We start from the raw sequence: 21,295 nt of genomic DNA on the forward strand, positions 1-21,295 counted from the left end.
AACTGCATTTGATCTACTTCCATGGAAGGCGCACAACGATTGTGCGCAGAGAAGAAAGTGAAGCGGCGCTGGAACAACTTCAGTCCGAGGACTGCTCTGGGTGAATGAGCACCCTCGCCCGGCCAATCAGGACGCAGGGAGGAGATTTCACCCAATCCCGGCTCGGCGATGCTCTCCTCGGGGCGGGGCCCACACGACCCGGGTGGGTGGCTCACCGCGGCTCCCCAGCAGCCCTGCAGTAACTCTGGTCCGCCCTGGCGCGGGGTCCGGGCGTTGGGAGGCGTGGATCGCCGAGAGGAGGTTGGAGAAGTAGATCGGGCCAAACGGTGGAGGACGCTAGTCTTTGCAGTCTGGGGACCACAGTAGCTTGACCGAGGCAGCCCTGGCAAAAGCCACGTTTGCCACGCTCTCTGCGGGGTTCCCCCTCTCGGAGAGCCTGAGTCCAGAACGCCTTCCTTCGGGAGAGCAGGGGAAGCAGGTGTGAGAAGGCTGTCAGGCTTCTCTGCCCGATCCTGCCGGGGTAGGAGGCGACCCTTCCTTTCCTCTTGGGAAGGTAGGAGGTCAGGTCTGTGCCAGGCTTGCAGCCAGCTTTAAGAACTAACTCTCTGATGGTCAGGATGGCGGGACGCAGAGAAGAGCAAGGGGTACAGGCGTCTTGTCGAGATGTAATACATGTGGGGGGAGGAGGCGAGATGGAATGACTTCTGTGAAGCAAGATGCGCAATCCCCAGATGGGCACACAGCGTGGCAGCTCTTCCAGGCCTCCCAGTCTGGTGGTTCTTCCCTGGGTCTAACCTGAACCCTCCGTGCCGCATCTCTGGCCAGCCTTCAGTTAGCTGCTTTTCGGGAGATGGATCTTCCAACTAACTTTCTCATTCTTAGATGGGGCTCTGGTCACTGCGCTGGATGCCGCCGTTCCTCAAAATCTGAGAGGTTGGGGAGCCATGCCGGAAAGCATTCAGCTCCTTTGTAAGTCTTACAGAGAATGCAATTCCTTCCTCCGAGGAAACTGGTGTCCCTGTTACTGAGACAGGAAATAGGAGGAGCAGGTGGAGGTGGGAATCCATTCTTGTTATCATTATTTTATAGCTGAGCTAACGGAGGCCAGCGAGGCTATGCATCTTGCCCAAGATCACACAGCTTCAGGTGGCACAGCCGGATTTATACCCAGGCTTGTCAGATTGCAACCCTGTATTACAGGGGCCTTATGCCAGGTCTCACCCTGCTCAGGATCCTCTGGGGGTCTCACCTGTCGCTGCTGTTTCTGGCCTTGGTACTTAGTTCTTTGCCGTGTTTCAGGTTTCCCAGACATGGGGCTTCATCCATACAAAGGAAAGTCAGCAAAACCCCAGGTGCCATGGCACCACTAATTTGGAACCGGAGATTTAAGGGGCATGGGACCTACAGCGGAACTTAGAAACCAGAGGGTGCTAGACTACCTCCACTTTATTTGGGCATCTCCCAACTCCTCCTATTATACTGAGGAGGAATCAACCAACTGCCTCATGTTACAGAGGAAGCAAGATTTAAATTGGTTTTGCAGGATATTTAGTGGGTCACAATAGAACAAATGTGTTGAAGGGTGGCCTGTTGGGAGAACAATTTTTTTTTTTTTTTTAAGATGATATTTCTTTGAGGTAGAGTGAGAGAGAGAGAGAGATAGAGCACAAGCCGGGAAGGGGGAGAAGAGGGAGAGGAAGAAGCAGCCTCAGTTCAGGACTTGATTCCAGGACCCTGGGATCATGACCTGAGTCAAAGGCAGATGTTTAACCAACTGAGCCACCCAGGCATCCCTGGGGAGGACATTCTATGTCTGGAAACAGCATATAGAAAGGCTCTGTCTCCTTTGCTCTCTGTCCCCAACTCCGGCTTTGCCCCATTTTCCTCCCGCAGAGATCCTTCACAGCCACAGAGCTTCTGGTGTTGACAATGTGGCAGAACTTCTCTTGTGTTGGACAGGCCACTGTGAGTCAGGGCCTACTCTCTTGGGATGAATCTCTGGGATTCCAGGAAGGGGGACCCCACCTCTTCAGCTGAAAGTGGCTCATGGGTCCACCTTGGGGGATTCCATACTAATCACTTAAATCTTGCCTGTTTCTTCACCTACTGATGCTGTCTTTTTTATGGCTAAAGAACACATCTTTTCTGCTCATTGACTAAAGCGGAAATGACCACAGCTGACTTGGACTAGCAGCCTGTCTCAGAGCCCCTGGAGCAATCATGTCCAGCTCAAGACAGATGAATGGAGAGGGAAGGGGATCAGGGTGATGGTTACACCACAGGAAGCACAAGGGCATTGTCTCCAAAATCTCTCTCCCCTTCCTGGGCCTCTTCCTAACCTCCAGTCCCCCATTTCCCTCTTCCCACTCTCCCTCCTCTTCATTAAGCAAAGTTGATGTCTCTCTGGCTCTTTTCCCACCATTAACAAAGCCAGGAATTTCTTGGCTTATAAGCAAGGGCCTTGGGTATCTAGGCTCCTTCAAGTCAGATATCTCAGTGGATTAAAGTGACTGTGGCTTTGGTGGCTCCCCTGAATGCCCCAAAGATTGACAAAGATTTAACTTTGCATCCCAGTGCCTGAGGCTGGCTCCTCTCTCCATGAGCAGTCTTATACCTGGGCACTGACTTTCAGACGGAGCTCATGGACCAATCACTTGGAGGGCATGGCCCTTCCTTTGTCCCTTGGTTTGCTTGTCCTCTGCATTTGTCATGCCAAAGGAATAGCTCACTGGCAGAACACAATGTTGGTCTCAAATGTCCATCTTTAGCCTGGTAGTTCTTGCTCTAGGTTCTTTATAAATATGTTTAGGAAAAGATGACATACAGGTAACAGGGCTGATGCAGCCAAATGCAGATGAAACTCACTTTGAGAAAAATCCAGAAAGAATATAAATTTACAAAAACACTCCAGAGAATTCCTTCTGCATGGCTGGCAGTTACATACTCAGAAAGAATTCATTCCAATAAGAATAGTGATTTTAAATTCTTACTTTATGCACTCTTCCAACAGATCTTTAAGGATTGGAAAGGAGATGGGATGTCAATTTAGGATAATCAAGGATGAAGATAATTTCTGAGATGATGATGCAAGCCAGTGGTGATACAGAATCTGAAGTGTGAAAAATCCCTTCTCTTACCATGACACAGCAGTTTTTTAAAGTGAAGTATACTTGACCCTCACGGCCCAAGGCCAAAATCTGGGTCAAGTGCCCATTTGGAGAAAGGAAAAGCTAACTAGCCAGCCCATGACAGGTTAGGCTAGACTACACAAAAACCCAAAGCAAAGCCTTTGACGGTCTCCCCATTCCCTCCCTGGGAACTAAATGGGTCTGACTGCCCAAGAGGGGGCAACCTGGAGAAGCTAGAATCCAGATCAAAGCACAAAGTCAATCAGTACTGGGTCTGGAACCATCCCACACTGACCTGCCCCCACCTCCATTTTTTACAAAACCAGGGGGAGATTATCCAGTAATCTGCCAGGGTCAGCCCTGCTGTGGGGGATATTTATAGGCTCAAATGGGAACAAATGGCATTCATGCAGGCTATAACACTCTTTAAGGAGGAAATGGAAAGAGTGCAGGACTGAGGGCCAGATTTATTGGGGGGTGGGGGGAAGGGATTACATCTCATGAACACAGGGACTTTTTGTCTAGGGATCCTTGAGGACCCTTCAGGGAAAACCTTCACTAACCCCTCTATACCCCGAACCCAGGTCTCTCTAGAGAGGACCAAACTGCAGGGCCCCTTGAAAAGAGCAGAGACTTGGACAGCCAGGGCTACAAAGATTTAACTAGCAACTCAGTGAAATAACACTTCCCGTTTCCAGACAAAAGCAACACGAGAAACACTTTTTCTCCAGCTGTTTTCACTGAGTCAATAGAGACTGAAGCAATTATCAGAAGTTTGGGAAGACTCAATTCTATATAAAACAGATGTAAGAATCCAAGACTTTTTCACTAAATGAGGTGTCAGATTCATCTGAATCTGCTGTCACTTGAGTACTCACAATGTTTCTCTTAACAGCCTCCTTGGAGGCAGCAACCACACTTGAATCGTCTTTACAGGCCCCTCTTACTGCCCAACAGTGCCTGGCACATGGTTGGTACCCAAAGGACATCTGGTGAATCTAGCTGAACACAAATGGGTAGGAGACCCAGCCTAAAACCCTTTACAAGTGAAGAAACCAGGTTCTAGAGCATGAGCAGCATTCTAAACCGATTTTTTTCTTTTGGGTAGAATAGGGGCCTACGCCTGTGGCCACTACCCCAAGGCCTGGCTTCCTGGCTTTTCCTCAAGCTGACCAGCAGGAGTACATCTCCTGCAAGTCAATCTGGTATGTTTCCACCCTCCCTTCTCGGTAGGAGCTCAGTACCAAGCAGTCTCCCTCCCCCTTTCTCCAGTCCCATACCAATGGGTACACCTGGAGCAGCAGTGCTTTAAAAAATTTCTCTACCATCAGAGTAAACTGGTGAAGCTTCTGAGATATTAAGCAATCCATCATAACATTTGTGACCGGTTAACTTTAATTTGTCAAAATAAATCTGCAGTATTTTGCATGTTAGTAATACAGTGCTGGTATTGACAGGAAAAATCATCATCTGCTTACATAGAAACCTTCATTTAGGAGCACACCTTAGGAGGGAAATGGGTATACAATAAAAGGCAAATGCAGGCCAAGCAGCGAGCCCTAGAGCGTAACAGGCTGGATGTCAGATTTGAGGATTATCTAATACAACTGTTTAGCTGCCAATCTGATAAAGGGAAGCTCTCAACCAGGTTACAACCAGAAGGGAAAACAAACTCTGCTTTTTCGTAGCGCGGTGGCCGTCGTGCCTTCAACACTTGGTTGAATCAGTTCATCAGCATCAAAATGCAATTCCAGTTCCAAGACATGGGAGAATCTCACCACACAACCTACTTGGCCCCCGTCTCAGTGGCCCGCCACCACCCCCTTCCTGCCAACTCTCTCCCTCCCAAAAGAAGACACGACGTGGCTTTATTATTGCAGACAAGCTTCTTAAGTGAATAAAGAATGCATACAAAATAGCATTTTAACTGAAGTCATACAATGAAGTTTCACTCCTGTTTATTATACAATGAATTGATAAAACAATCATTTCTAGTATATATCTTTTTTTTTTTTTTTTTTTTTTTTTTAAGAACTAATACTTTCAGGGTTCTGACGACCACACTCTAGCCTGGGGGTAGGGTCCACACCTGCCCCCACTGAGGACTGCTTCTTAGGCCACTGTGGAGGAAGCCTGGGCTGTCTGAACCATGGTGGATGGTGACTGCCAGCCCAGTCAGAGAGATGACAGGTCCCAGCAAGCAGAGCCAGAACCTAGTCCTGGGGCTGCATGCCAGGAAATGTGGGCTTCCTCCAAATGTGGCCACTACCGGCCCAATCCAGGCTTCAGCAGGGCCATGCATGGGCCTTCCCTACACAAGTCCTTCCAGTAGTCCACACATAATGCTCTACAGATTAAAAACAAACCATCTTTGTACTGTGAATAGGAACAGTTGTAACAAAGTCATAGCTACATATTTTTCTCTACATTTTGTTTATTGAGACAAACTAATTAAAAGGCACAAACATAGGGCATGTTTACATGGACATTATAACAAACATATACATTAAAAGTGTAGGAATGTGTTGCCTTCCTGCTAAACAGAAAGTTCCTAAGCTTTTATATATACAAAAGTTGTACAATTTAATGTCCTAAAGTACAAAAGATCATTTATAAAATTATTTTACACTAAGTACTATTTTATTTTTTACTATGTAGTTCAACCCCCTCGAACTGTTTTGTATAATGACACACAGATACCTGTCCCTGATGTAGGAAGTCTGCCTCATATGTAAGGTATTTGATGCTTGAACTGACACAGTGGGGTATAAACGGAAGTCATCCAGTTTGATAGTCAGTCCTGCAAACATTCTGCAAGATTAATACAACTAAATTCCATTTCTCTTAACTGCAAGATTAAAAAAGAAAAAAAAAACCAACAAAACCAAAAACATATTGCAACTTAAGAAAAAATCACAGCGTCTTGGTTTTAGTAACTTTTTTTTTTTTAAAAAACACAATGCTTTAAAAATATTAATGTGTGGCATGATGGTGTAAAGAGTATCTGTTTCCCTAACTTTTGGTTTCTACTTTATGTACAGAGATAAAACATCCTGCTAAGAAATAAAAAGCACATGTCTTAACGTGCACAATCATTGCTGGGTTTCTACAGGGAGTACAGATAGCTGTCTCCCTGAAAACACCACAAAGCTGATACAAGTGTTTTCTCAAAGAAAAAAAAGTGATGTCCATATTTACAAAGTTGAACAAATCTGCACAATACTTGATTAAGAAACGGAAGAAGAAATTAAAAAAAAAGATACACTCTGCTTGTTCTGAAGGGGCATACTACCTAGTTAGTGGTTAGAATAAAAACTGTATACAATTTAATATAAGACATAAACTCTAGTGAGCAACTAACACATCTTTCCTGTTGTAACATCAACAGGCTCTGATTGGGAGAGAGAGGGGCATATCACATCCCAGTGCCTCCAGCATCTTCCAATTTAAAGCAATATTATTTTAACTGTTCCAAGTACTCCTTGGCTCCTGAATAGGAGTCCCACTGGCCTCTGTTAGTTAGGAGTCTGCCTGTCCACACCCTTGACTTCTCCTCTGTCAGTTGAGGCCTTTTCTCACCAAAACACAATTTGTATATTTTGGTTTTTTTTTTTTTTAATTTTTTTTAAAAAGTCAACTACAATGCTATATTCCATCAGGATTAATATGCTGAGCAATATTTACATCTCCAAATATCAGGTCACAATCCCTATTATATGTTGAAGTTAGAATGATAAATTATCATATGCTTTGCATATCAGAGCTGGTATCACCTTTCCCATAGGGAATGCTGCCTGAAATTAACATATTCCCAAAGGTAAAATGCATATTCTCTGAAATGCATTTTATTATGACAATGCATGTATTTACTCATAAAAACAATAAACACAGACAATTCTACACTAGCTCTCTATCTGTGGACTTAGAACTTCAGGTTAAAATCAGTCATCCACCTTGTATAGGGAGAAGAGTTCTGCTAGTGTTTAGAATAAAATGATTTCTTGGGATTAGAAACAGTAATGCTGTTTTTATTTTGAAATGGGTTTTAATTTTTTATGATTGGTTTTAATTCTGGCATTTTACCTTGCCAACTACTATCTTGTTTAAGCAATGCTGTCAGCTAAAAGGAATTTCTGATTAAACTAAAGTGGTCCAGTGATAAGTTACATACACACCCTACTTTGAACAATCCCAGCCAAATTGGAGAAAAATCCTACTACACTATTATTAACTAATGTAATAAAATCTCCCAATTTCATGGTTTACTTTTTGCATTAATAAACTAAAAGTAAGTTGCTGGTAAATATTTACTTTAACCCATATTTTCATTTTATAATACTGTTTACCAAGGTGGTGATGTAGGCAAAGCTTGGGGTAAGAAAGGCATGCTCTCTACAGGCCTCATTGCTATATTGAGAGGGGCAGCTAATGTCATAGGCGTGGGCAGGTTCATGGGAGACGTGATGGTGACAGGGTGTGCTATATTCACTGGAGCAGTGACAGGGGTGGGAAGGTTGACTGGGGTAGTGAGTGTTAAAGGAGAGGTCATGGATAATGGACTGGTTATAGTTACAGGGTGCCCTATATTCATTGGGCTGGTTATGTTAACTGCACTTGAAACATTGACTGGACTTCTCATGCTCATTGCAGCTGCCACTGTGACTGGGTTTGACATCGTCCCAGACGACACAGAGGACGTGATATTGAATGGAGTAGTGAGAGTCACGGGTGTCGTAGCAGCCGTGGAGGTTTGGCACAGGTTAGCAGCTTCTAAAATAAGAAGATAAAATGGCCTTTAGACTCCCCAAACAATGAACAAAATTCACAAACAGCTTCTGAATCAACATTTTTTTAATTAAAAAGGACAAACATTTAATGAATGAAATTACAGTTCTCTACCATCAGTCAACAGGAAGGGAGGCTCTTTCTGAGCATTGGATTGGAGGTGCGTGAATCTCTTTTCTGACCCTATACCTCCCACAAGGCCCTGGGCAACTTGTTTAGCCTGGCGCTTTTGGTTTCAAATTTAGATTACTTACCTACCTCACAGTGATGCTGGGAGGACCAGTTAATTTCTGCAAGGCACTCTGGGGAGCAGAGATATCAAGCAGGGCTTAGTATTCTCACTACCACTTCATGCAAGTAGAGCCAACCAAGGACAGGCCAGGAGAAAGAGCTTGTTTACAAAGAGCTGGGCCGATGGTCACACAAGAACAGATAATCAGGAAAATCTTCTGGTAGGGCAACTGTAACTAGTGGAGAGAGTTGTATGTCCTCAATGCTATGTACTCTAAAGTCTCAGAGGTGAAGCTACATTCTGTTAAGGTTTTAAAAATCCCTGACTGGGGGCACCTGGGTGGCTCAGAGGGTTAAGCCTCTGCCTTCAGGTCAGGTCATGGTCTCAGGGTCCCTGCTCCCCCCCCCCTTCTCTGCCTGCCTCTTTGCCTATTTGTGATCTCTCTCTCTCTGTCAAATAAATAAATAAAATCTTAAAAAAAAAAAGAAAAAAATCCCTGGGCACCTGGGTGGCTCACATTCGGCTCAGGTCATGATCCTAGGGTCCTGGGATCGAGCCTGCTTCCTCCTCTCTCCTTGCCTGCCTCTCTGCCTACTTGTGATCTGTCTCTGTCAAATAAATAAAATCTTAAAAAAAAAAAAAAAATCCCTGACTGACACAAACAAGTGACTGACAAGCTATTTTCGCATCTGTTTCAGTCTTTTTTTTTTTTTTTAAATCGTTTTAACAATCCTGTTGTTTCTGGTTAGGTTTCCTAACTATGTTAAGACAAAAGAGCTCTCAGTGGGTTTATATTCTCCTCCCTGCTTCCATTTCTCCTTACTTTCTGACGCTGACAAATCACCCACTGAGCATCAAGTGCCTAGTCACCAACCATACCAAGGAGGACTAATCAAGCAAGAAGACCCTACAGTGACTTGGGGGACCCTGGTTCTTGTAACCCAGCAAAGCCTGGGCACTTCTTAAAGAAAACTTCCCTCAGAGGTGACACCCCCCACCCCACCCCTCAACAAAATTCAGCACCACCTGCTGGTGTGTGAGGAAACAGCAGTAAGAAGATAGACGAGTGGGCTAGTTGTGTGTAACTTAGCTGTCAAAATGGAGAAATACATTTGAGACTTAAAGATAAAGGTCTATACACATCCCACACATATGGGTCAAATCACCTCATATCGATCCTGGAGTCAATAAGCAGCTCTTCCTTGATCAATATGATGGAACTCTGGCAAACTCTATACTCTATGTCAGGAATTCCCAAATCTGGCTGATGGTCGAAATCATTTATCTAGGGAGCTTTTTTTTTTTTTTTTAAATGGCTTCCCAGGAAATTCAATAGTGAGATTAGATGGAACTTTGGAAATGCGTAGTTTTAAAAATTTCCCAGGATGGCGATCTGATTTTCACTCAGGTTTGGGAACTTAGGTTACCTTATTTTAAAAAAGAGACCTGCTGATTCAAGTTTAGGTTTTCAGGGCAGAAGTCTCCTCTCTCCCCAAATGTGACATTTTACTAACACGAATACAGAAGTTTCTAACATCAGTGGTCGTTTCCAGAGAGATTCATGCTACAAATGGGAATACAATAGCATTTTGTTTCATGGAGGTCAGAAGATGAGCTAAACAACTGAGTCTTATTGTACAAGCAAAATAAAACACAACATGAAATAGAAGAGTACAGGAAGAAAGAGAAAACCAACTCACTTTTAAGGTGATAACAACTGCTAAGGGTATTTTTGTTTACACCAAAGAAGGGCTTTCACTCTCTCATGTGCCATCACCACCCCCGCTCCCCATCCTGCAATTTCCTTTCAGTCCAACATCATCTTCTTCCAGGACTTAAATAATTTTACTCTTACTCCTTTCTCAAGGAAAACATCCTCCGTAACACGTTCTCACCCACTATGCGGTTGCCATAGCATATATACATTTTCCTGCCCGCCTGCCCCGCCGCCACCTCTTCCCCTAATGATAAAGTATTTTATTAAATAATGGCAAATCTTCATTTGAAAGAGAGGACCAAGGAGGCTCTAAGGAAGGGTAGAAGACCTATCTGGCTGCAATGCCAGTAGATGTATGAAATATTTACTTTAATATTTAAAGTAGTCCTTTTATCTTTATCCAAGTACAGGGTGTTTAGAAGGAATTTGTGGAAGGGAACAGCCATACTACATGAAAGCAAAAGAGGGAAGAAACTACACAGCAAAGGAATTACAGAGAAGCATACAGGCAGAGGATTCCTTATGAATTTAAAATAAAACAGTAAGACATGGCAGAGGTCAGGAAGGAAGAAGGAATTTAGGAATCTCTCCCATGGCTGATGGTGCACTGACAAAATGATTAATTTGAAACGCCTGCACAATAGGCCAGAAGCCAAAGCTCTAAGTATTAAGTGAAAAAGCTGTGTGGAAAATGGATACTCCAACAGATTCTTTACAAAATATATGAGAGCAAAGTAAACCATTCTCAATTTTAGTAACAATTACAGTAAAGTCTCTAACAATTTAAGTACATACATGTTAAACTAATGCAAGCCCCAGTGACAGACTGAATGAGATTAAGGGAGAAAGGAAGAGAAAAGATATGAGCATCATAAAACCAGAAACATGTAATAAATAATACAATGCAGGAAGAACACTGAAGAGCAGAAAGTAGCAAAGTTGTAAGAAAATAAACTATATACCCTAAGCATATTTCAGCCACCCCCAAAAGTGGGAGTGTTTCAGAACGGAAAAAGAGGGGCCCATAATGCATGGAAGTTGACATAAAAATGGAACTCTGAACATAACAGGGAAAGACCAAATCTGGCTCCAAATTTATAACAAAAAGAAAATCAAAAGAACATGAAAAGAAGTACTAAGGATTTAATTTTTAAAGTAAAAAGACTTATCCGGAAGCCTAGCAGCTTTGTTGCCAACATAGTGTTTCCAGGTTTCCATGAAGACAGATTCCCTAAGCTGTGGCTGCCTCACTTAGACCCCGGGGCACGCTAAATGAGCACATGCTCTAGACATCCTGTGAGCTCCGGCCACCTCATCTTACCTTTCTTTCTTGCCTTGACAGCTTCTTCCCATAGTCTCAGTGTCTCCACCTGCTTCCCTGGCCAGCTGGTCACATGCTGCTGCTGCTGTTGCTGCTGCTGCTGCTGCTGCTGCTTCTGGCTGCTGGTCTCTTCGCTCATGCATGCTACTCAAAAGACAAACCGCAAATACTACATTTACCTTGAAAAAGTGCAGCCATTTTTTTCATAATCTGAAACTTAGGTACTTTGGCTCCTCATGCTTCTCTGCCCTTTATCATTTGTCCTGACAGTTTTTACTACAGAGGATCTTCTTTTGCTGCTTCTGTCTATACTGGTCAAAATAGATAAATTAATAAAAGAAAAATCAAGAGAGCTGGGGAAAACCAATATAAAAGAGAAAAGAATTCTCTGCTATATTAAAAAGCAAGTGTCTCTCAGAATGGAACTTGGGTAAAATCAGTACAGACTAATTAATGCTCATCAAAATATCTAATAAAGTTGGTCACTTGACCACAACAATGTACACTAAAAGTAAAGTTTTGTAAAGTTAACAAAGTATGACATGCTAGATAATAAACCCAATGTACTTACAAAGAAGCAAAAATGGATGAGATTAGAACACATTAACCTTTCTTTCCCACTCCTGGCCACCTATTCTGAGAATATGATGTTTCTGCTGCATAAGGTACATATATAATAGGATACAGAATTAGGAACAGACTTTCTTCTGGTGGTTAGGGCAATCTCAAAGACAAGCCTGGGTAAATGTGAGTACTGAATTTTATCCACGAGTCCCTGAAATAGTTTATCTTCAATTCTGAATTTAAGGTAAATATGGACATGATATCCCAACTCTACAGATTTGGGTTTGAAAAGCAAACTAAATGATGCTGCTTTCATCTTTAAGGTTATTAAGGGCATATTATTAACTCCAACAGGAGTTAGGAGACACCACTGCTTGAGAATCTTCCTAAAATTAAATAAAAACAATGAAAATTGCCTTCCAGCAGCTACAGCTTGCTAGTGTGGCTTCTGCTGCCACAATTCTAAAACACTAGAGCTTTTTATTCAAACTCATAAAAGAAGAGAAACATTGAAAAATAGCTACAGGGAAATTCTGCTCTTTTAACATGGGTGTTATTAGCAGACAAGCACAGGACTGAAAGCAAAATTAGTGGAGGGCTTGTCAATGCTGTTTGTATCCACACTGGTGAGGTGTATTTCCAACATCAGTATATAGTCTCCACTGACATGTGTTTACACGCTTTAACGACAGGAGAAAACATGAAAGATGAACATGAATACAGTGCTGAGAGCATAGCGAAAATAACTTCAATGTATTATAAAAATATCCAGATTTCATCAATCACAAATGCAACAGAAATACAATCTGAAGTGTCACCTACTTTTACTGATGCCTTGTTTACATGTATTACAGTTGATACTTTGGCTCTGCCCATGTGTCTTTAAGTGGCTGGTGATGTACGCTGCACTCAGAAGCTTCCCACAGATGTTACACGATACCTTGCCTTCGTGGCGCACCATGTGTGTCCGCAGTCTGTCTTTGGTGGCAAAGGCAGCAGTGCACGTCTGCATGAGGGAGGAAAACTTTTTTTAAATATAGACTATCCTGTTCTACTCATTTTAAAGTACGTTATATTCTAGCCATTACCCTATCCATGTCCGCAAGCAGACTGAGTAGGTTGAACTTTAATTGCATGTGTTACCTAGAATCATAATCATAACAAAACATTTGGTGAATTTTAGACCCTTAGATTTTGGGGGAAGAAAAAATATCAACAGAGAGTACTGAAAAGATGTGAGCAGCAGAGTCAGTTAAACCTGGATTTAAATCCAGTTCCTTGATTCATGAAACAGTGTAACACTGAGCAAATTAACCTATCTGAATTTGTTTCTTCATCAGTAACGTGAGGATAAAAATACCTACCTCCCAAAATTATCGGTGGGACTAAGAGTCTGGCCGAAAGCCTCACACATAGCAGGCACTTGCTCAAATGACACTAGCTTCCTTCCTCAGATTGGATTTTTCTTAGGATTCAAATCACTTACTTAATAAAGGCAGTCATTAACACATTTAACTGAAAGGAGCACAGAAAGACTTCCAGCAATAAACTAAAATTACTGATGTCTAAAAAGTCATTGGATTTAGCAAGATTCTTAACCTTTTCATTATCTTAACTTAGGTTAAATAAAATCAACAGATTTTCAAACAACTAGAAAACGTCCCAATTTGGCAGGCAAACATCCAATAAGTGATAACATTTGGGAGAAAATTCCTATTTTCTTCTATTACAGTTAAAATCATCAACCCAGAAAATAATTTAAAGCATTTCATTCATTTATTCATTTCAAATACATAATGACCTTTCCAAGACTACATTTTTTTTTCTTGTAGCGATAAATACTGTTGCCTAAGGAAAGGAAAATGTAGCTTAACAAAAACAACACATTTACATTTTTAAATGCTTTTGCCTCACAGAAATAGAAGCTGTCATTTATATTGTATAAAACCAGAATTCAAATGGACCACATTTACTCAAGTCAGTGATTTTTAAGACTATTCAAGAACGGTGAGATTTGATTGGCTCAGACCTTCTGGATAATGTGCATTAAGTGCTACACTAAGGATAAGTCATTTTAACTCTTACTTGGCATTTGAAGGGTCTTTCTGTTGAATGGACATGTTTTACGTGACAGCTTAAGTGGTCAGGCCTGTGAAAGAGAGAGTTTCAACAGAAGATGTAATGGAACACACATTGAGAAATGCTACTCACGGTGATGTTTACATGCTTGGCAGCTTTGGGTGGAGGGCATTTTAAAGAAAGCTAGAATTACCAACTCCCCTCCCCCCAGTGCAAGCCTCCTTACCTCTCTTACCATAAACAAAAGTCTTAATCCTTTACCTGTTAATTTTTCTCTCCTAGTCAACATCAAATCATGTTAGGCCTTGGTTCTTTAAATTATAAAATACCCAAAGTTGTAGTCCTAACACTTCCCAGATATAGCCACTACTATATAAACTTTTATTTAAAAGTCTTTAAATATGAAAATTAGTGAAATGTTAGTAACCACAGAAAAATGGAAACTTGTCCTCCTAAAAGTTACACTGAGAGTATCCAAGGTCATCCCAACTTCTAGGAAATAAGTTTCTTTGATCTGCACGGTGAACCTCATGTCTGCAAAACTGGTGATTACAGATGTGCCAAAATGAAGGCTGGAGTCCACCAAGGCACTTCTTAATTGAAATACTAAGCTAATCACTATGTCACCACTTGTCAACCACACCAAACTGGAATTAGACCTGGAAGTGTAATACTTTATCTATCATCAATCTCCTCTAATAACACAGGCCTGCCCACAGCTATTCTCACATAAACCTTCTAGGTCACAAAGAGACAAAACTGAAGTTCACTGATACCTCACAGGGAAAAAAAAAAGCAAAGCAAAATGCAGTACCTCGAGAAGCCTTTCCCACAAACACTGCAAGTATAGGGTTTGGTGATGCCTCCTTCATGAGACCTCACATGGTAAGTCATCCGGTCCTTCCTCTTGAAGCGCTGATTACAAACAGGACACTCGAAGGGCTTTTCGTCTGAATGGGAGAGCTTGTGCCGATTGAGGTGGTACACATCTCGGAAGGCCTTCCCGCACATCTCACAAGCATGGTTCTTCTTGACGGGCTTACTGGGTTTCTTGACAGACTGGGTCACAGGCATAGCTGTGGTGCTGGCACTGCTGCTGGGGTTGGTGCCCGAGGAAGATGTAGTGACTGTTGATAAGATGCCAGCAATGGTTGAGACCAACGAAGTTCTGCTGCTGTCCCCAGCGATGGTGGAGATGAGGGGAACCACCGTGGTGGGGGTTTTCTTTGACCGGGACACCAACTTGATCCCTGTGTGGCAGGACTCGTGGCGCCTCAGGTGATAGCTGTCCCTGAAAGCTTTACTGCAGTAAGTGCACACAAATGAAGTTTTGGGTTTCTCTTTTTTAATCCCAATGGCATCCTTTAATGTTTCTGGTGCTGTTTGAGGTTTCTGAGTTATTGGTATTGGAAGCAATGGTTTCTGATCAGGGGGCTCCACAGCAGAGCTCAGGAGGGGCAGCAAGCTGTTCGGTGCTGCCTGCTGTTGGTGATGGGAGGCTTCATGGGCCTAAAACCAAACATTTACACTTCAGAAACAGCCTCGCACAATGGCCTCCAACATTCAACATGCTCCAGACAACAGAGACCAGAAGAAACAATCAAAGAGCCCATAAGCTACTCCCTGCAGCAGAAACCCAGTAACCATCTAGTTACCCTCAGAGCTCCCAATACAAAGCATTAAAATCACTGTACAGACACAAAACTTTTATGACTAAGTTGCTGACAGTGATCTTGCTTTCAAACAGCTGACTACACACCATCCTGGTTCATGAGGGACATACCAGCTGATGACATCAGTTTGCCTTAGTCTGTCAGTGCTGAAACCAAGTTTAAATAACTTGTCAGAAAAATTACATTCCAGACTTAAGTATTTACCAGTACCTTACTGCAATAATGCATACACTACACACGCGCACACATACACAGAATCATCTATTTGTCTATTTTACCTAGGAAAAGAAAGGCACTGTCTCTCCCCTTTCCATCAGAAAATCAGTGACTGAGGAAGGAGGCTGTTCCTAAGTGATAAAAGGAACTTAGCTCTCTGAATATATGCCCTATTTGTTATGTTTACTTTTTAAAGTTTTCACTTAGCTGTTCTACTGAAAGATTTGATGGAAATGAAACCTGCTATTAATCAGCCTGGAAGGCATCTGTGAAGGTAGCCTACAGCAAAACACCTGTCAGCTATATCTCACACAGTTCATTTAATCTTACACTAGAAATCTGTATCCTTTAACATCACTAGTTCAAACCCTAAAACTCTCCAAGACAGACTAGCAAGAGAAAACAAACTATAAATAATTAAAATTTAAAATAATTAAAATTCCTTTCATTTTCATCTTCTTCCAGAATTTATATGTTTCATTAAAGTATTAGACATTTGCTGTTATAATGTGCTTCTCCACTCCAGAAGTGGACGCCGTCTGGAAATTTTCTTTAGCTGCACTGACACCAAAATTTCATCATGGATCAGGTTCTTGGTATTTATGAATCATTACTCTCTTGGTTTTGATTCTTTTAAAATTCTCCATCCTGATAAACATTTAGGAAATGATGGAAAAAATTCCTGAAATAGTTTTTCCTGATACGTTGTACTTTACCAACGTTATTTTTGAAACTTTTTTGATAGTGAGCCCAAGCCCCTGTGCTTGAGTTTTGTAATCCTAAAAGGATACATGCACCTACAAGTAAAGAGTTCCCAATATTTTAAGCACACGACATCCTAGGAGGGGACCATCCCATCATCTTAAGACACTCTAGTTACTTATTTAGCCTTCTCACTCTATAATCACAAGTCCTACAGTTAACTTGATTAAGAGGAAGAAAACCAGGAGACAGACACACACATTCACACAGAGCTTCTTCTACCCTAATGGATAAGAATATCAACCATATAGCTCCACATTTACTTGATGGCCACAACAGCTAAGCCTGGAATCAAGTCTCCCCCAAATCATTAGGAGGTGTGGTATTCAAAGTTACCAGTTCCAATTTAATAATTTTGGCTGAACCCCCCTTTGGGTCCTGGAAGTACTCATACAAATTGTGAGTATCTTTCTGGACTTACAGATTAAACAGAATTATAGTCCACTTTTAATTTAATTTATGGAGCTCCTGTAAATGTGTCTGCCCACAAGACATTAGTGGAAACTTTATAGAATTTGGATGTAAATCTTAACCCCTTTCTAATCTGGCTCTGGGATACCCAAGTTTCCATACAGTATACAAACAGTTAATAGCTGAAGATAGCTCAAGATATACAATTTCAAAGGCTAACAGATCAGATAATAGGGAATGCAAATCTTCTGGACAAAGTTCAGACTTATAGTGTTTAGAGGCATTTTTCAATTCTAAATAACCATTAGTTCGATGGAGTACTAAAAGCACTTACTGCCATTTTACCAATTCAGATGTCTGTGGCAACATAAAGTATTTTTACACCATTGCTGAAGCTCACTCTCACACGAGGGTCACACCAGGTCCCTGCTTCTTGGGTGAAATGCTGTAGAATGCCTCGACCACTACGGGAATCACTCTCTGAGGATTCCTAGGATCCCCACACTTCTACATGAAGCCTTCTAAGAGGGGAACTGGGTTTTCCCAACTTGTTCTCTGAGGGAGAGACAGAGTAAAACAACAACCATGGCCTGCCTTCAGTTAAGTGATCAAAAAAAACAAAAACAAAAAACTTCTGGGTAGACTTTTATTTGACTAGTATCATCAAACCAAAGCTTTTATTTTATCTCCCATCTCTTTCAACTTTAAGGCTTTTGTTTTTTTTTAACACTGCCCAAGCTTTCCTTTTTCTGGGGTTGGCAAAAAAACAAAACAGAAATGTTATTTCATCACCCAGGGTAGTAGGATATAGCACCATGAAATCTCCAGTGCCAGAGGGCAAAAAATTTTGTACTGAAACAAATTAGCATCAGTGAGTCATATCTTGAATGTCCTGTTAGGAGAAGCATCCATCAAACATCTTACAGTTATGGCTTTCACTTTCCACCAGGTTATCTGGAAAGCAAGCAGGTATTAAATTGTTTGAAAATACAAATTCAATAGTAAGCTCTAGGAAACAGACAAGAGAGTTTAACTCTCCCATTTCCCCAGTAAAAATTACTTAAAACTGAAACTGAGTAAGTCTATTCATACCTTGCCATAGAAAAGACTGAAATAGTCTCTTTACCCATTCAACTGTCCTCGGCTCTAAATTATTTTTCCAACAATTTTCACTGCACACATTGCCAAGCCCAGGATCAAATATTAGCTTTCACACTTCTCCATCAGGTGGAAAAAAAGATTTTAATTGCTGAAAAAAATTAAATAATATAAAATCTAATTAACATGTTGATCAATAAATGCTTGGCATTTGTCTTATCCAGAAAAAGAACAAAAGTATTCCAAAAGATTGTTCAACTAGCTTTCCAAAAATTACTTATAGGTTTTTCCTTGCATAAAGAACAATCCCTTTTTTTCCCCCCAATCTCCATGAAGTTTACGGACAGCAGGTTATAACATGGTAAGTCTAAATCATTCCTCACATGAAAATCACTTAGGTGGCCCATTAATCCCAAATTTAAATGACTATCTGAAAGCTTTTTCTAGAGAGGGCATTTGCCACCTTTACACCAATCTGGATGCCAAACTAGTTACATAACATATCTTTTCCAAATGCATTTTTAAGTTGACTTAAAGCATGATAAAACAATACCAGATCAGAATGAGAAAAAAAAAGTTTGTGAGTTCCATAATTTTGCACATCTTCAATTTTAAGAAGCCAGGATATATTTCAACTAGCTACTTAAAAATCAAATTACTCACATTTGAGAGAAAATAGGTTTTAAGGCAATAAACCAGTTCTACACAATAGGTAACGGTTGAATTGTCCAATTCCCTATATTAAGTCCACTGGGATGAGTCCAGTAGCTGCGAGGATTTTTTGAAAATTCTGCATCCATTCCAGGTTAGTTTCAAAAGGTCTCAAGCGCCCAAGCAACGCGTCTGGGATTTCACGGAGTTATTCAAAGAAGGAAAATAACCCAGAGAGGCGGGAAGAACGCATTTAAAGTGACAAGCTTCCTAACCTCCTCCGGTTCTGAAGTTTCCCCGTGAGCTCATCACTGCTGCCCACTAAGTGCTTCGTTTGCAAACAGAAATGAAGCAGGCAAAAACTAAGTTCCAGCCTCGGTCTTCCCGACAGGGGTCCCCCACCTAAAATGGGCGGGCAAGAGGACTGCCAACGTATCGGCTACAGCCACTTTCAAGTTTCTTGCAGAAAGTGCAGACCAACACCCCAACGAATGACTCATCTGGGGGCTTTGTAAGCCGACTTTGTTTGCTCTCTCCACTTTCCGTCTCCCCCACTTGGTTGGAGGAAACGTTCGAGGTGGGACGAGAAGGAAAAGCGCTCCGGGAGAAGGTCGGCCTCCCGGAGTCCCGGCCCCCACCGCTCCCCCCGCCCCGGCCCGGCTAGGGGATTCCCCGGGCTGAATGGGACGGCGGGAGAGCTGGACAGAGGGAGAGGGTGTCAGCTGCCAAGGCTCGGCAAAGGCTTGCGAGAGAAAAAACGCAAATCCAGTGAAAAAGTTTGGGGAGGGGATACTCACTCACAACACCCCCAACAGGGTAAACACAAAAGGGGGGGGCGGCGGGAAGGGGGAGTGGCGGGGAAGCCAGGGATACCCGCTATTCGCAGGGATGGGGGGTCAGAAAGTCAACACACACACACACACACACACACACAAAAAGAAGAGATGGAGGTGAAAAGGAGAGCGAGCGAAAGATAGATGAAGTGCGTCTGTGTGTGGGGGCGTCCCAGAGTAGGACCTAGAGACCCCCCCTCGCCCCACGATGCGGGCCGGGGCCGGGCGCGCTGTGGCCAAGCGGCCCGCGCTATCCAGCGGCCCGGCGCCCTCCTTTCTCTGGGCCGCGGGTGGTGACAGCGACCGGCCTCCTCCCTTCCCCTTCAGGGCGGGAGGGAAGGGTGTGTGCGTGTGCGTGAGTGTGCTAAGGGGGGCCCGGGGTTCACCCCGAGGCCTGCTCTCTCCCCCGCACCCCGTGAGGCCGCCTCCTTTCACCTCAGCAGCCCCGCTCCGCCGGGGCGGGCGGGCGGAAAAACAAAGGGGGATTAAGGCCGGGCCGGAGAGCGGAGCCGGGAGGGAGGGGAGGAGGAGCGCCCGCCCGCCCGCCAGCCCGGGGCCCGGCCCCCCTGTCCCCCCCGTGCCCCCCCGGGGGGGCCCCCAGTACCTGGAACAGGAACGCGGTCCAGTTGGCCTCCATGGCTGCGGCGGCCGACCCCCCTCCTCCCCACTCCCCCCGCTCGGGGAGCCTCCTCAGCCGGAGGAGGCGACAACAAAGCGGCGGCGGCGGCGGCGGCGGCAGCGGCAGCGGCGGCTCCTCAACATGGCAGCGCCGAGCGCGGCCACTTCCGGTAACCTCCGGGACGCACCACCGCCGCGGCGAGCGCGGGCGGGGGGGGAGCCCCGACCCGGCCGCCGCCGCCCCCAGCCGCCCGGACCCCTTCTGGGCGTCCCCGCCGCAGGCTCGCCGCCTCGGAGCTCAGCCAGTGCCCGCCGGCGATGGGGTCAGGGCCCCCGCGGGGGGGCTGGGGTGGGGCCGGGGGCGGGGATGGGGCGCGGCGTCCCCCCCCGCGGGGGTGTGTGGTGCTGCGGTCCGCGGCTCAGGCAGCTGGAGCAGGGGGAGCGCAGGAGAGAAGATGGAGGACGCCAGGGTCTGGCGCGGTCTCGCTGGGCACGGCTGGGCGGTCTCCCGGGACTCAAACGCGATGCCCAGCAGCGTCGCGTGCTTGTCAGACCCTCAGCGGAAAGCACAGGCCACGGCGGTCACCCGGCTTCTCAGTCGCATATGCGTAGCACAGCCCGCGCCTCCAAATTGGGGGAAGCCCCTAGGACTTCGAATGTCCCTCCCTTCTCGTACTTCATCCCCAGCCTGCTAAACCCTCCGCCTGCTACAATATGCGTCTGCCTCTGAGTGGCCTTCCAACTCTAGCAAGGAATCCCACTGGGGTGCAGCCTCAGATCCTCCCAGCTGAGGGAAACACTTCCCACGCGTTGAGATGTCATTACTGGCTTATTCTTGGGTGAAGGGCTGAGCTTTCCCATCCTCCCCTTAACTCCAGATAGGATATGAAATTTTACCCGAACTTCCCTCTCTTCCCGCCAAAAAAATTAAAAAATAAAAACAAGTGAGAAAGTACAGACAAGAAATAATTTTAGTCCTTTAGTACAGTCTGCTTCCTCACCCCACAAAACAAAATTCGAACTTGTGGTTGGACGGCGTCAGATGTCACTGAGGTGACCCCAGCCTCTGTTTGCAGTTCCAAGTCTTCCGTGTAGGCGTCACTGCTACTGGAACTTTGTGTGATGATGTCCTTAACGTTTGCTATCCTTTCCTCACAGAGAGGTAGCTACTGGGAATATCGGAGACAAGCTATTATTAAACAAGTGT

The 21,295-nt window shown here is 44.0% G+C and overlaps 1 protein-coding gene across 3 annotated transcripts; it reads right to left on the minus strand.

The window, feature by feature from the left end:
* Nucleotides 1-4,505: 4,505 nt before the first annotated feature.
* On the minus strand, nt 4,506-20,779 carry VEZF1 (vascular endothelial zinc finger 1). Of its 3 annotated transcripts, none has more exons than XM_045070157.1 (6): nt 20,075-20,779; nt 14,641-15,335; nt 13,833-13,896; nt 12,570-12,771; nt 11,184-11,327; nt 4,506-7,898 (listed from the first exon to the last, which is right to left on the minus strand). In XM_045070157.1, exons 1-6 carry the CDS (start codon nt 20,105-20,107, stop codon nt 7,471-7,473), a joined length of 1,566 nt encoding a protein of 521 aa, XP_044926092.1. In that variant the 5' UTR covers nt 20,108-20,779; the 3' UTR covers nt 4,506-7,470. The 3 variants fall into 3 exon arrangements, with proteins under 3 accessions (XP_044926092.1, XP_044926093.1, XP_044926094.1); XM_045070158.1 differs by having other exon boundaries at nt 12,570-12,753; nt 20,075-20,774; XM_045070159.1 differs by lacking the exon at nt 20,075-20,779 and adding an exon at nt 17,223-17,908.
* Between the last annotated feature and the right edge of the window lie 516 nt (nt 20,780-21,295).

Source organism: Mustela putorius, unplaced genomic scaffold, assembly GCF_011764305.1.
Source record: "Mustela putorius furo isolate JIRA1106 unplaced genomic scaffold, ASM1176430v1.1 tig00003962_pilon_pilon_pilon, whole genome shotgun sequence".
In the NCBI taxonomy this organism is placed as follows: domain Eukaryota; kingdom Metazoa; phylum Chordata; class Mammalia; order Carnivora; family Mustelidae; genus Mustela; species Mustela putorius.